Raw genomic sequence first — 15,778 nt, forward strand, 5'->3', positions numbered from 1 at the left:
CTGTAGTCTCGCTAAAATTAAAACTGACAGTTTCAAATGGGAATTTCCATTTTGATGTTCTAGACAATATGACTGTGTAGACTGCATAATTTAGTAATAACTGAAATAGCTGTAGCCCTCCCACACTTCAGATCTTTGAAGCATTTAATTGAATTGAAAATAAATACACCACAAAATACTAGCCAAAAGGTAACTTGTGTATTAAATCTTAAAGATAAGACGAGTGTAATATAGGACTAAGAATTACATCAGTCAGATGCTAGATAACATTAATACTTTACATTCTCATCAGAACCATATGTGACATCATTCCAGTGTCACACACACAGAGAATACACCCTGCTCGCCACAGCAACAGTAATTTATGACTAGCGTCTAATTAAGTCTGAGGTTTTGTGAATATTGGCTCCGGGGAGAGTTTAGTGCATAACAAACTTAAATAAACAAAACTAACATAAAGCATGGCAAATTATGTTATTGATATATATATATATATATAGTATACACACACACACACAGATATTTATGACTAGCATCTAATTAAGGAGTAGTCTGAGGCATTGTATTATATTGTATATACATGAATTGTAATGCTTCATGGAATTGGAAAATGAGTACATTTGCCATGGTAATAGTGATAATTTCGTATAATCTTCCAGTGATCAGGGATTTGTCTACATACCATTTCTTTTAGTTTCTAGCGGACTTAATCTCTATATCTCATATATTTGTTTGCAATTCGGGCTGTGTTTTATTTTTTAGATGAACAAATAAAACAATGTTCACCCGGTCCATTAGGAATAGTATAGTCAGTGAAACCTCATGTCACAAGGATTAGGGTTAGTTTAGGGTTATTTAGAGTTTAGAGTTTAGGATTAGGGTTAGGAACCCAAAAAGGGTTAGTTCGCCCCAAAAAATGAAAATTCTGTCTTAATTACTCACCCTCATGTTGTTCCAAATCTGTGAGACTTTCATTCATATTTGAAACACAAATAAAGATTTTTCTGAGAGCTTTCTGTCCCTTCATTGACAGCTACGCAACTACCACTTTGACACTTCAAAAAGTTCATAAAGTGATCATAAAACTAATCCATATGAATTGAGCGGTTTAGTCCAAAATTGTCTAAAGAGACTTGATCGCTTTTATGATGAACAGATTGAATTTAGGCTTTTATTCACATATAAACTTCGATCAGCGAACATAAACAGAAGCTCAACCAAAGCGTGAGCTTTCGCAATGAGGTTCAGTCTCGTGTTACGCAGAGCATTTGAGCTTCAGCAAGAACCAATGAGGTTCATTCTCATTAACATGAAATCATGCTTAAACCGATTTGGTTTATTGCGATTATGAAATCGATTGTTTTTTATGCGCAGCTTGTCATTGATGTACGGCTCTGTAAACGCTGCTCCATGTGAAAGCACTGTGAGTTTGAGTCACTTATAACGTGAATTTGTAAAAGCAACGCGTCAAACGTCTTTCCAAACATGAGAAGCATTTACGAACCTCTTGTCCAACCAAAGACAACATTTAAAAACTCAATCAAAGCATTTCAGGGGGGTTTCCTGGAATGATGTGTGTTCTCTACTTCTGCAGTGGGGCATATTTGGAGTGTTTGCGTGAGAGCGCCCTCTGGCGTTCAGATGGAGCCGCATTTACTACTGATCACAGACCCGTGTTTCACTGACAAGCTGCGCATAAAATAATCGCAGCCTTTGCCAAATCGCGCACATTCATTTTGATTAATCGTACAGCCCTAAAGGCCAATTTATACTTCTGCGTCGAGTGTACGCCGTAAGCTACGCACGTAGGCGACGCCGTCGTGAGCATTTATACTTCTGCGTTATGTCTGTGTTGCACTGCAGTTACACCGCCGAAACACTAGTTGGCGGGGGCGGGTTTTAATGTTCCACTGTGTTTAGATTCCTCGCGGCTGTTTTTAGTTTAGGCTACTAAGCGACTGAAAGAGAGCGGATCATGTTGGAGTTGGAGCTTATCGAGGTGGAAAAACAGTTAATTTTAGTGAAATTACTAAAACTAAAAGGCAGATACGAGAGAATGCGTCGGAGGAGATGGTACTTGCGACCCCTGAACCTGTTGACGGTTGAACCGAATTTAAAAATGACGGGCGGTGCAGAAGAACACGCCGGAAATGCGTAGGAGGAAATGCGATGCTACCAAGCCGACCAATCACAGATCTTGCGGTCCGCGTCGTTGCGACGTGTAGTTAGATTTTTGAGGAGGTGCGCGTCAGGGTACGGCGAAGGGTACGACGTATGATACACGTCTATGCGTATGCTACGCCGTACCTACTGCACGCACCCGACGCATAAGTATAAATTGGCCTTAATTCTCATGATACGCAGCAAGTTTGAGCTTCAGCAAAAACCAGTGAGGTTAATTTTTGTGTTACGCAGCACGTTTGAGCTTTCTGCAATGAGGTTTGTTCTCACGCGTCAAGCAGTGGTAGTTGCGTAGACTGTGAACAGAGGGACAGAAAGCTCTCAGATTTCATTAAAAAAAAAAGTATTTGTGTTCCGAAGATGAACGAAAGTCTCTCGGGTTTGGAACGGCATGAGGGTGAGACATTAATGAGAGAATTTTCATTTTTGGGTGAAATATCCCTTTAATTACAAGGTTCAGGCCACTTGTGCGCGTGCACGTGTACTCTGAACACACATGGGATGAAAACACATAAAACATGGAAAACCACATAATCACCTTGTTAATTACACCCTCATAAACTGACTATCAAAGCTGCACCACAGGGTATAATCACAGATCAGCATGACGTGTCCATATAGCATCAAACAAATATTTCATATCTAACACGAATGGGAGTTATTTTCCAATGTGGCAGATTATTTAGCCATTATAAGCAAACAGTGCTGAGTAGACATGTAAGAAATATTTGACTTATCTAAAAATAATACTCAAAATGTCAACTAGTACGTTAAACAATGATTATACATAATGAGAGGTTCTTTCGAAGGTTGCTGTGTGTCATCTCAGAAAACGTAACTTTTAATTTTTGATTTCGCCTACCTGCTAGCAACGCCAAGGTCAAGGGTTCGATTCCCTCGGAACGCACACTGGGAATTTTTTTTTTAGAATAAACACACTTAAGTTGCTCTGGATAAAAGTTATGATTATTTGTGGCATATAAAATATACCTTATAATTCACATGCCTCAGCTTTTGAAGACGATGCTAGCGTGAAAATCTTTTAGTTCAGTCACTAAACCAACAGCGCCTTCTGCTGGAATTAGTCTTGCAACAACAGTCTTGCGAGCACAAGCAGCATTTGGTTTTCTGTGCCATTATACTTAGATTGTACATCAAATTACATTTTAATTATTTCAAAAACATTTATGAAATGAAATAACAGCAACAACGATTATAACCTTTGTCAGGTTAGACGCCATTTTGAATTTAACGCAGAAGAAAACGAGGCTGTGAGAGATAGACCAGACGTTATACTGTACAGTCTTTACAATGGCACGCACTGTATAAAGGTCCTAGATCACCTAATTTTCACAACTTATAAAACTGTTTACGGAGGGGTTTTTTTTCCCCGAGATACTTTTCACCAGCTGAACAATAGGATTGTTGTTAAACAACAGTACAAGAATCCACTGAACACACTGTATTCTGTCACTCTAAGCCTCGTTTTCATTCCTGTCAAAAATTACGCTACCCTGACTAAAATCTATACCCCGTTTCACAGACAGGGCTACTAATCCCAGACTAAAATGCATGTTTGAGCTGTTTTAACTCAAAGCAACTTGTTTTGAAATATGTCAGTGCCATTGTTGTCTCAAGATGCACACTGGAATGTACCATTATTTTACACGGGTTTTTGGTGAGGGTAACAGGGCTGACATGAAATAAGGGGACACCGATACAATTATTTATATTTTATACAAAATAATGTATACTTATGCCAAAACATTGCTTAACAATGAGACTATACTTAGTATATTATGCAAATGTAATGTATCATTTTGCCTTCAATTTGCAAATTAAAAGTCCTGCTGAAAAGGAACAATCATAGTGAGACAAGCCAAAAACCTTACCAGCATAAATGCTAATGCTATTTTAATTATTTAATATATTAAATTGACTATGAAATAATATAGTATTGTTTTTAAATCACAAATTTATATTTTGTTATAGTAATTCTGTCTGATTATATCTTAGGGACACAAAAGGCATATTTCATGGAATGACCCAGTATTGCTTTTTTTCTAAGGCACATTTATAAAAGCTATAAATGTCCTAAGTGAACTAAGGCCCACTCTGAAAGGTCTGTTAAACCAGGCCATAGTGTATTATACATAAGCTTAGTTGGCACAACATTGCCATTGTTTACAGGCAAGTTAGACTTGGACTCAGAATGTATTGTTTGGTGCAATTTAGATACATGAAACAAAAATATTTTTATTAAATGGAAAAATTGTGTTTTATAGTCTTCATGAAACTAATAACTAGTCTTTATTTGAAATTATTACACAGCTTCTGGTTTCTGTATGCAACTCTGATTGGCCAAACATAGACATTTAATGAACACAGAATGAATATCTTATGAAAAAAAAAAAATATCATCCACAAGTTTGAGTAATAAAAAAAAGATGAAGCTGTCCATATGCAATGTAAAACAAGTAATGTGTGAAATCCACTGGTCTCAACTATTACTAATCATTACAGCATGCAAATAATACAAAATAACATCCTGTACTTATATGCCAAGGTAAAGAGTTTTTTTAAAATAGTTTAACCAAAAGTTAACGATCACTGCAGGCAAACAAGTGGACTTCACTAAGCAATTGCAGGAAAATTTAACATTTTAACATACAGTGGTCTGAAAATCTATGACAGATTATAACAGAAACATGTTAAAATCACTCTGGACCTTTTTTTTTTCAGTACTCATTGTTCGAAAATTAGCATTATAGCAAGTGTGTTTGCTCTGAAAGCATCCAGCTGACAAGCCGCTGACATTTATTTAGTCCAGCTGACTTTGGGAATGTCATAATGCTCTGTCAGTGAGTCCAGGTGTCGGTTGAAATCCTGTAACATAAAAAAAAATTCATGAATTAATTAAAACACACAAACATATACACACACGTAACTGAAAATATGAATATAAACATCATTGACCTTACCTCAACTCTTCTCTTATGCGTTTTGGAGGCCTTCTTCAAAATTCTTTCCATTTGCTAATAACAAAAATGATAAAGAAACACTGAATATCACTTTATAATCCAATAGCAAGGTGAAACTGACAATTTATTACTTAGAATTCAAAATAAATCACAGAAAACACACTTATTATTTGTATACGGCACTAAAACAATAGATGACAAACATAAAATGTTATAAATACCCTTTTTTCTTGTATTTTGTCGAATGACATCTGTGCTGGCGTCCTTTTGTCAACATAAACTTTCTTAGTGCCGTTTTCATTTTGACTGGTCATAGCCTGGTCCTCTAAGGCCATAGCCTGCTCCTCTAAGCGCTTCCTTTCCTTTTCCTTCTTCTTTTTTCTATAGAAAAAAACCCCCCAAAAGAAGTAAAACTGCAAACATAATAACAACTTGAACATCAACACAAAGCTAGCATAACAGCTAACGGCTATCGTGACAGGTAACGCCAACATTTTCCCACAACAAATAACAGCTAAAAGATTTTGATATTTAGAAAAGCATGACAATAAACAAATACATACTTTTTACTTGCTAAAGAGACTCCTTTCAGGTTTAAAGACCCTTTCTGGACAGATTTGTACTCCGACATGTTGGCTTGCTTTCGTCTAAACAACAGACGGTCGGTGGTGTTTATAACTTATCCTCGGTCTGACTGCCCTCTACAGGACAGGAGTGACAAGGTATAGATTAATAATCTGTTTTTACATTTTATTCCCTAATATTTTGCACTATTGTGGATTGTTATGTGACACTGAATGTTAGTTATACATTTTTTTAAGAAACTGAAGTTTCTAGACTAGACCGTACGCAAAACGCGCATGCGCGTTCCAGATTCATCCGGAAGTACGTCTCGTACATGTACACTTCAGAGTCAGACAGCATGGTGGAAGATCCGATGAGGCACAATGGCACATATTGTACTACATTCTATGAAGAGGATAAATTTGCCTGTTCTGAATGCTTATAACGAGCATTTTGTCAACACTTTTTTTATTCAATACCGTAGTTATGCTAAAAAACCAGGTAAGGTTTATTTTGTACTATTACATATGTCTTCTGACCTTGGAGAACCAATTTTCAAAACATTTGTTTTTATATAATATTATGTTTATATTGGTTTGCATTCATATTTTAAATATATTTTCTTAATAAAATATGATTTTGTCTCTCGTAGTAATGAAAGGAAAAGGTAAAGGAATGGCAAAGGAAGTTCTTAAGGGTCCAGAAGTGTGCAAGGATCCAGTGAGACTTTGCACGCATGCAGTTGGAGTCAACATCTTGAAACAGGGCGAGGACCCTCTTATTAAACCCAAGGAGGAGTATCCAGAATGGTATGATGAGGTGTATTTTAATTTGAGCTTTATAATGCATTTATTGCATCTCAAAAATAACATGTTTGTAATTCAAGTTGCATTTGTTGTCCCGTGTCTTCAGGCTGTTTCAGTTGGACCTCGGCCCACCCAAAAAACTCAATGAACTGGAACCAGACAGTTGGGAATACTGTAAGCTTTTAAGGAAGGAGCATATTTGGAGACATAATAAACTGCATAAAGGCAAAAAGATGTAGAGGGAATGGACAGAATGCTTCTTTGAGAGCAAAGCCTGGGTGAACCTTTGCTTTCCCAGCAGGCACAGCGGACATTGCCAAATTTGCTGGTGTGTTGGTTCTCCTGTTTCTGAGGATCAAGTGGTTGTATTTTTGCTAGTTTTGTTGTCATTCTTTATATTACTATTGTTGTCGTTTTGTTATTGGTCTCATTTCAGTCACATGAACAAATAAAATTCTGATGCCATCATCAATGTGCAATGTCAAAAAGTGTCTTTTTAAAAAAGTAAATATTGTGGAAATATTTAACTATAAAAAAAAATCATTTCTATATTATATTTTCTAGTTATGGCCTGCATCTGTCTATCTATCATCCATCTGTTTGTCTACCTGTCTGTATCTATCTATCATCTATCTATCGATTATTCGTCTGTATCTATCATCTGTCTGTATCATTCGTCTGTATGTCTATCTATTCGTCTATTTCTATCTCTGTCTTCAGAGATGAGCATAAATACATGGAAATGTATTTAAAATACAAAATACTGTGTGAAAAAATGTATTTAAATACAAATACAGTATTTTGTATTTTGAAAATACACAAAATACAAGTGAAATTGGCCATCCAGTGCAGGCGTAGGTCACAGTGAATGAAGAAACTACATAGGCCTACTGACTTATCATTCCTAACCTCATCTCTGCGCTCTCTTTCTTTCTTTCTTTCTTTCTTTCTTTCTTGCAATTACAAATAAACTTATGCAAAATAGCAGCCATTTATATACTTATTTCTGGTTACAATGTAGTCTATTACTTGTGGTGAACACTATTAAAAAATCCATACTGTATGTAAAACTGGGGGAACCTTTTCTGCAATCTAGCAAAGAATATGGATGGGCGATATGACCAAAATCTCAATTTTACTTCACAGTAACAATATCATGGTTTCACAATTCTCAATATCAGTTTTTATTCCACAGCATAAACTGAATTTCAAACTCTTTTTTTTTTTTTTTGCAGGTAGTCCAATGCTTATTTTATGTTTATTTTATGTAAGGTTTATTTGTTTCTATAAGTTTATTAAAATTAGAAAGTGTATCTAAAATTTAAAATTAGAATTAATTTAGATTCATTTGACACCATTTACCCCTTTTTGATTATTATTTTTATGTATAGTAAAACTAAAAGCTGAAGATTTTTGTGGTGTATCATTCATCAGTGCTTCTTTTTCCACTCCAACGTTCCAGTAATTCCTGCCCACTAAAAGCTGCACGGATACATTTGCTTACCCCACAAATAGGCCCATCTATGTAAACAATTTAGAAAAAGTTCCATCATTTCAATCTTTATATCATCGCTATGATATGTAGTGTCATATCACCCAGCCCTAACAGTAATGCTTTAAACACATTTGACAAGCTAGTTGATAAAAATCAACTATTCTTTCTTTTATTCTTTCATGTTAACTGAAGTGAATAATGCACTATTTTAACTTTAATCAACAAGTAGATTTGATCATAACATTCTCACCTTATAAAAGAAAAAAAGAAAAGAAAAAATCGCTGATCCAATGTTGAATGTCTGAACTAGTTGATGCACAAAATCAGTACCCTGATAAAGAGACTGACTGGCAAAAAGTATTTTATGTATTTTGAAAATACAACAATACTCATCTTAAATGTATTTAAATACAAATTACATTTGATTTTTTCCAAAGGCTTTAAAATACAAAATAGTATTTTGTATTTCAAATACGTATTTTAAATATCTGAAATACTGCCCATCCCTGTCTATCTTTCATCTATATCTGCCTGTCCATCTATCATCTGTCTGTCTGTCTATCAATCTATCTATCATCCGTCTGTCTGTCTATCTGTCTGACTATCTATTTGTCTGTATCCATCATCTATCTCTGTCTATTTATCATCTGTCTGTCTATCTGTTCGCCTGTATCTGTCTGTCTGTATGTCTATATCTATTTTTCATCCGTCTGTCTATCAGTCATCTTTCTGTCTATCTGTATGTGTCTATCTATCTAACGTCTGTCTATTCGTCTATCTATATCTAATAATTATAATGTATCTATCTAACTATATAATTAATTATAATCTATCTATCTATCTATCTATCTATCTATCTATCTATCTATCTATCTATCTATCTATCTGTCTATCTGTCTGTCTCTCTGTCTGTCTGTCTATCTATCTAGGTTATGTGAGTTAATATGTAAGGGTTGCACCTCTTCTTCAGCAGGAGTGACTTGTCATGATGCCTTGCTGCTATAGGTGGCGAGAAGGTGAAAGTAAAAAGCTATTGCTGCGCGTGATGGGGCTGTGCATGCAAATACATGTTAGAAAGAGGAACTACTGACTGAAAAAGACAGAACTGCTGCGGATGTTTACCATATTGATTTGCGGATCCTGATAAGTATTAGTCGCAGTAAATCACATTCAGGTAAGTTAAACGGATATTTAGAGACCGATTGACTTTATTGGTAAATCAAGAGTGAATTCAGTGAGATCTTTAATTATCAGTATTTGTGCCTCGGTCACTTTATAATCTGCGTTTTACGAGCCCGGTATAAACTCACTTCCTGGAGTCTAAATTACCGTATAACAGGTAAATATAGCCTACTTTTTTTTGCCTGTTAAGATTAAATTTAAGAGCCTTTAATTTTTAAATATTTTGTTTTCAAATGAAATTAAATCTACTAAAAGCTATAACCTTTTTGGAGCTTTGCTGATCATGCATTGCAATGATATCATAGAGCTAATTTTATTTTATTAATTGCCTTTACGATTGGTTATTTAAACTTACATTTCGTTGCGCATTGCCAGCTGTGTCGTGAAATTAAAAAATAAACATTCGGTTCCGTATTTTCATGTTACTAGGTATGTTGATTGGTTTTCACTGTTTTATTAACGTAGGCTACAGGAACAAAGAACGTTTATATAAAATATGTATTGAGATTTCTTCTGTTTGAGATTACGGTGTTAATATGATTAAAAATAAATAAAGATATGCCTATATTTGGAACAACGACAAATAAGGATTTCAAAGCTTATAAAAAAGAGAAGTTGTTCACAAATCGAAATTAAAACACTTGCGCAACATTACAGAAATGTACATTTATATTCATGTTGATTTAATACATTTTTGAAAAACGTGTAGTATTGTCTACAAAATTTAGATTTGGAACAACGACAAATAAGGATTTCAAAGCTGATAAAAAAAAGAGAAGTTGTTCACAAATCGAGATTAAAACACTTGTGCAACATTACAGAAATGTAAATTTATATTCATGTTGATTTAATACATTTTTGAAAAACGTGTAGTAGCCTATTGTCTACAAAATTTAGATTTAATTACTTTAAGAATGTCAAGCAACGTAAGCAAGCAAGTTTTAAGATTTGAACTAGTTTCCAGTTAATTTACTGTTGTTGTTGTTATTATTATTAGTAGTAGTAGTAGTAGTAGTATATCACACCACCTTTCAATTTGGTGGTCAAAAGCTTTTCAAATATTAGTAATATTTTTAAACCTAATTATTCAGCTCAAAATAAAATATTATGCATAAAACAATAGGCCCATATAACGATTTTCTTTTTCTTTTTTCAAGAATTGCAGTCTTTAAATGGGAATTTTTCTTTTTGGACAGTTACACCATGCACCTACATTTACATTTACATTTATTCATTTAGCAGACGCTTTTATCCAAAGCGACTTACAAATGAGAACAATAGAAGCAGTTAAACTAACAGTAGGACAACAATGCTATGACCCTTCTCAATTTAATCTAATGCAGTACATGTATTTTTTTTTTTTTTTTTAAGAATAGAATAGAATAGAAAGTGTTAGTATTACTGGATCAAGTGCACATACACATTTTTTGGACTTTAAGCCCCCCAAAAACTACCAGTGTGTGGTGTACATTTTTTAAATTTGGTTTTGATATTTGTTATGTGGGTTAAAAGGCACATAACATTCACATAACACCATAAAATTTTAGGAATTTCATACACTGTCTGGGACAAAGTTCTGTAAAGGTTTGGTTTGGAAAGCTGATAGTTTATAGTTTATTCTGAAAAATGAAAAGTTATAAAAGATGAGCAGTGTGCTGGGGCATTAATATAATTTTTACTCTAGGTATCATACCTAGAGTAAAAATTATATTAATGCCCCAACATTTTACTGAATAACTGGGGAAAATAACTCCTGTCTGATGATACATTTAAATAAACCTCGTCATTTATTTCTCAGATAATCACTGATCAAATTATGGAGGACAAGAATTTGGGTGTAGAAAGCCTGAGTGAGACAGAGCTAAACAGACTTGGTTACATGCTAGACAATCTAGAGTGTGGTTGGAAACAGCTGGCAAAGGCAGTGGCTGAGCAGCCACAATTCTGCTATAGGTAAGTTTGTTATAGGCTAAATTGTGTGGAATAACTAGCCGATATCGTGCATGGTTATGACTGATTCACAGTTACAGAATCTCCTTCTTTGCAGTGACAAAGAGCTGACTGACTGCTCTATCAAAGTACTAAGTCCACATGGCAGTCCTGGCCGATACCTGCTTGCCCTCCTCGCAGATAGACGGTGTTCTTTGGCTTTCCTGCTTCAATGCCTGAAGAAAATTGACCACAGAGAGGCTGTTGGATTTATTACTACACATGGTAGCTAAATATACATAGGGACACATCTAATCTAATCTAATTCGAGGTGGTAACCCAAAGGGGTGGGTCATATCACCCAGGTATTATTTGTGTTTTTGGGTAGTGATGGAGCATATTAACATCACACTGCAGCCACAGAGTCAGCGGGTACCAGAGGGAAGTACCGTGGTTCTGAGCTGCAGAGCAGTTGGACCTGTGGAGCTCACCTACCAGTGGTTCAGAGGCAAAGATGAGGTCTGCTGCACTACATTCTGTAACTAAGCCTACTGATTTGAAATGTCATCCTTAGTCTGATTATTTATGTTCTCGGTAGATGCCAGGAGGCAGTGGCCCAGAGCTGGTCCTGAATCCTGTAAGTCCATCTCAACAGGGCCATTACATCTGCCGTGTAAGTTCTGGGGACAAGTACGTCTTCTCCAGCTGGGTCCATGTACGTCTACTGAGGCCTGGAGGCGCAAGTGCAGGTGTGTGAATATTTCACCTTAAAACTTACTTCAGACTTGAAGGAATCAAACTTCCTTCAACACTGATACATTGTGTCATCTGCAGGTGCCAGCGGTAGCTACTTCCCTTCTTCAACTAGTGGGTTGTATATTACTCAGCAACCCAGGCCTCAAGTGTTGGTGGAGGGAGACACTCTCTATCTCGAATGTGTTGCTCAGGCCAACCCACCTCCACAGTTCCAATGGTTCCTTAACAAACTTCCAATGCCAAAGTGTACTAGAAGCTTCTTAAAGGTACTCATTAAGTTGAATTTTAAGTATCACAGTTGAACGTGTAGAATAATTTATTAGAAAATGCAAAGGGTTATGCCAAAGTTTGGTGTACAGTGTACTTAACATGGGCTTGTCCACAGATTCCATGCATTACCACAGCGGACAGAGGTACATATACTTGCAGGGTTTACAACCTCTATCATGAAATGTGGAGCGATCAGGTCCAAGTAAACATCGGTAAGGAGCTTGAGACAACATGATCCATAATCATTCCCTTAAATATAAATGATTTTTTTTCATAACATGGCCTATTTTCCCTCAGGTCCTGCTTCTTCTTCTGATGTCTCATGGGAAACAACTGAAGTGGGTAAGAATGATCTATATAATTGTATGATTAAGCATATGTACTGATGCTTTCTTGTCACTCACATGCACCTTTTGTTTTACAGGTGCTTCTGATGCGGGTCCAAGGCAAATGGGTGATTGTTGTGGTAAGTGATAAGGCAATTACTCTTGGTATTTTTTGTATTCATATGATCTGCTATGTCAATCTTGTCACTTCACAAATTTATAGCCACTGACAAGGTAGCACTGCTTATGGGGAATATGAACTACCTGCATCACCGGCAGCTGAGAGCTCCCATGGCAGATGTGCATGAGTTGACAAACCTTTTACGCCAGTTGGACTTTAAAGTCGTCTCTCTACTGGACCTCAACTGTCAGGAGATGCATAGTGCTGTTACTGAGTTCCTGCTGCTGTTGGATCGAGGTGTTTATGGTTAGTTCCTTGTTGCGTCAGTTGGATTTATGCAGCTGTAGAATGTTATGCCAATCCTGATTGTTTGTTTATTATATATGTTTGGATCATCTGATCTCTGTCTGCCATTTCAAGGGCTGTTGTACTTTGCTGGTCATGGCTATGAGAATTATGGAAACAGTTTCATGGTTCCCATCGATGCTCCAGCCTCTTATACCTTCAAGCACTGTCTCTGGGTGCAGGACGTGTTGCAGCGCATGCAAGAGCGCCAGACGGGACTTAATGTTTTTCTTTTGGACATGTGTCGGAAACGGTGTGGTTTGATTCATAAGTTTATTATTTCTGAATGATTGTACTTAAAATATTACTTGAACCTGACTGCAGTTGTGTTGTTCATACAGAAACCCAAATGATGAGAGCATCCCACAACCTGGCCCCTTGAGAGTGACCGCAAACATTGTGTTTGGCTATGCAACGTGAGTCTAATGCAATGACATGTAATTTTATTGATGTCTAGAAATTGTGATTGCAATCTTCGCATTCTGGATTCAGGTGTGTTGATGCCGAAGCATTTGAAGTAAATAAAGACGATCTCTCTAATGGAATCTTCATGAGCTTTCTTAAGAAGAGACTGATGGAGCCAGAGAAGGTCACGGTCCTACTTGACAAAGTAGCAGAAGGTTTGGGGTTAAAGATGTTCCCTAGTTATCCACAATTCATTGTTGGTATCAGTGTTTTGTTTGAATTACTTTTCAGACAAGATGTTACAAAATGTGCAAATACTTTTAAGCCACATCTACATCATAAACTTCTCTCAAATTGAGAGTGTTGGTCATTTTTGGAAATGTTCACATTTGAACTGCTCTGGGCTGCGTTTCCCAAAAGAGCCCAAGTTGATCGTAAAGACCATTACCACCAGTGTTCTCTACGATCATCTTGGTTCACAATGCTTTTGGGAAACGCAGCCCTGGCTAGCAGATATAATTATTAGATTAAATTCTTGAATGTCAAGTGTGACTGCACAGTTTTACAGAGTTTATGTCCATTGCAGACATGGGAAGGTGTAAAATCACTCGTGGCCGGCAGGCTCTGGAACTTCGCAGTAATCTCTCAGAGCGTCGTGCCCTGACGGACAGCATTCAAGCTCCAACGTGCCAAGTCACAGCATCAACACGGAACTTACAGTGGGCCATCGCGCACGGTGGGACCTGTTCATAATAAAAAACCCTTTAGTTTATATCCTTATGCAAAGTACAATGGCTGTAGATAAAATGCAGAAAATATTGAAACATATTGATTTTGTGTAAATGGTTCCAGTCATCCCACAGAGCCGCTGTCTTCAGTTTAAATGTGGTGTCAAGGTACAGCTCGGTTTCGCTGCAGAGTTCTCAAATATCATGATAATCTACACTCGGATATTGGAGACTCCTGAAGACATTTTGTCATGCTCTGCTCAGCTCTCTGACTTTACAGAGGTAAACTGACATTCTTGTAGATCTGCAAATAATTTACTGAGTTAGTCATGAGAAAATAACATAAAAGATGTATCATTAATTGATTTCCTGTGAATAAGATTCATTACCTTTTCATGCCCCACTTCAACTTGTGTATCTTTGGTAGATTGTCAAAAACATAGCCCAAGACGCATTGTTTTGTATTCAGTTTCGACTGATATCATTTCAGGGACCCGAAATAGACCTGAAGCACAGCAATCAGGAGAGTCTCCGTGAGGCTGGCAGCTTAGTACTGAACCTAGATGATCTACTGCCTTTGGAACAGCCTCGGCTCTTTACTCGTATTAGTGCCCTGCAAAGGCTGAAGGTATAGAGTCTCATGTTTGTACAATATGTCCAAAGTATATCTAATGTATTACTTATATGGAATGTATTCTTACTTGCTTTTCCCCTCACAGAAAGAGCTCTCATTTACTGTGTGTCTACACTACAAGTATACTAATCTGGATGAAGAGGTCTTGGAAGAGCAAAGGGTCACTGTAGGCAAGCCTCTAGTGTCAAAACTCAACCTCCACGAGCCACGACTATCTCCTGCTTCCTCCACTGAACTGCAAATGTCCAGTATAATGGAGTCTTCATCCTTCAGTGAAAGCTTCAGAGCTAACCTGTCTGACTCAAACCTTTCCTACACTGGATCTCCATCTACATCCTGGTCCTACTGTCAGGGACCCAGGGACTCACCCACATACACTGGTTTAAAGAATGAACCTGAGGAAACCGTAAGTCCAGAGTTTCTTGAGTCTGAAGAACCTCCTGCCATCAAGAGTTTGCCTAGCGCTTCTTCTGAGGAACTTCCGTTTAAATTTAGCAACTTACCAAATTCCATTTAGCAGGGAAGTGTTCAGGGCTGTGCGTCGGATGCATTACAAACTGTTACAGTTTGTGTATATAATATACAATATGTTAAAGTGTCATTTTTCCACTCTATCTGCCATATGTTACAGAAGCCTAAGAATGTAATATAACTGAGAAAGTTGATGTACTCTTACAGCTTACAGTATTGTTTTGTTGATAAATCTACCAGTGCATTAAATTATCTTATTTTGGATTTGTTTGATTTTTCATTAAAGTACACCACAAATGATTCTGTCTGTGGAAATGATTGTAATGTATCTATCACTTGAATGTCAATAGAATACAATACAAATTACTAATAGAATGTTTTTGTTTTGTTTTTGTTTTTTACCCACTAAAAGTGCAAGTAGCCTACCTTTTATTTTTTGGAATAAAAGGCTAAATATTATATTAGGTTCCCGCACTCCTGTCATAGTGTACTTAAACAATATATTGCATGTGAATGTTATGTATCTATCTGCCTAACGTTAATTAAATTAAATAACTAGGCTATTAAATTTTTTTTTTTTTTTT

The 15,778-nt window shown here is 36.5% G+C and overlaps 3 protein-coding genes across 5 annotated transcripts; 2 read left to right on the forward strand and 1 right to left on the reverse strand.

The window, feature by feature from the left end:
- Window positions 1–4,472: 4,472 nt before the first annotated feature.
- Window positions 4,473–6,033, reverse strand: fam32a (family with sequence similarity 32 member A). Its single transcript, XM_084117249.1, has 4 exons — window positions 5,726–6,033; window positions 5,384–5,543; window positions 5,163–5,216; window positions 4,473–5,067 (listed from the first exon to the last, which is right to left on the reverse strand). Exons 1-4 carry the CDS (start codon window positions 5,791–5,793, stop codon window positions 4,999–5,001), a joined length of 351 nt encoding a protein of 116 aa, XP_083973375.1. The 5' UTR covers window positions 5,794–6,033; the 3' UTR covers window positions 4,473–4,998.
- A 13-nt stretch (window positions 6,034–6,046) lies between these two features.
- mrpl54 (mitochondrial ribosomal protein L54) lies at window positions 6,047–7,004 on the forward strand. The gene is made up of 3 exons (XM_084117248.1): window positions 6,047–6,227; window positions 6,379–6,535; window positions 6,639–7,004. The coding sequence occupies exons 1-3, from the start codon at window positions 6,110–6,112 to the stop codon at window positions 6,769–6,771; spliced, it is 408 nt and encodes a 135-aa protein (XP_083973374.1). The 5' UTR covers window positions 6,047–6,109; the 3' UTR covers window positions 6,772–7,004.
- A 2,061-nt stretch (window positions 7,005–9,065) lies between these two features.
- On the forward strand, window positions 9,066–15,494 carry malt2 (MALT paracaspase 2). 3 transcript variants are annotated; one of them, XM_084117874.1, is made up of 17 exons: window positions 9,066–9,201; window positions 11,008–11,162; window positions 11,257–11,423; window positions 11,527–11,657; window positions 11,737–11,887; window positions 11,973–12,160; window positions 12,280–12,376; window positions 12,462–12,506; window positions 12,589–12,630; window positions 12,714–12,917; window positions 13,032–13,209; window positions 13,298–13,372; window positions 13,449–13,576; window positions 13,948–14,097; window positions 14,214–14,371; window positions 14,580–14,717; window positions 14,809–15,494. In XM_084117874.1, exons 2-17 carry the CDS (start codon window positions 11,026–11,028, stop codon window positions 15,238–15,240), a joined length of 2,421 nt encoding a protein of 806 aa, XP_083974000.1. In that variant the 5' UTR covers window positions 9,066–9,201; window positions 11,008–11,025; the 3' UTR covers window positions 15,241–15,494. The 3 variants fall into 3 exon arrangements, with proteins under 3 accessions (XP_083974000.1, XP_083974001.1, XP_083974002.1); XM_084117875.1 differs by having other exon boundaries at window positions 9,113–9,366; XM_084117876.1 differs by lacking the exons at window positions 9,066–9,201; window positions 11,008–11,162 and having other exon boundaries at window positions 11,317–11,423; window positions 11,504–11,657.
- The last annotated feature ends 284 nt before the right edge of the window (window positions 15,495–15,778 follow it).

Source organism: Abramis brama (genome assembly GCF_963993115.1).
Source record: "Abramis brama genome assembly, chromosome: 6".
Lineage (NCBI taxonomy): Eukaryota > Metazoa > Chordata > Actinopteri > Cypriniformes > Leuciscidae > Abramis > Abramis brama.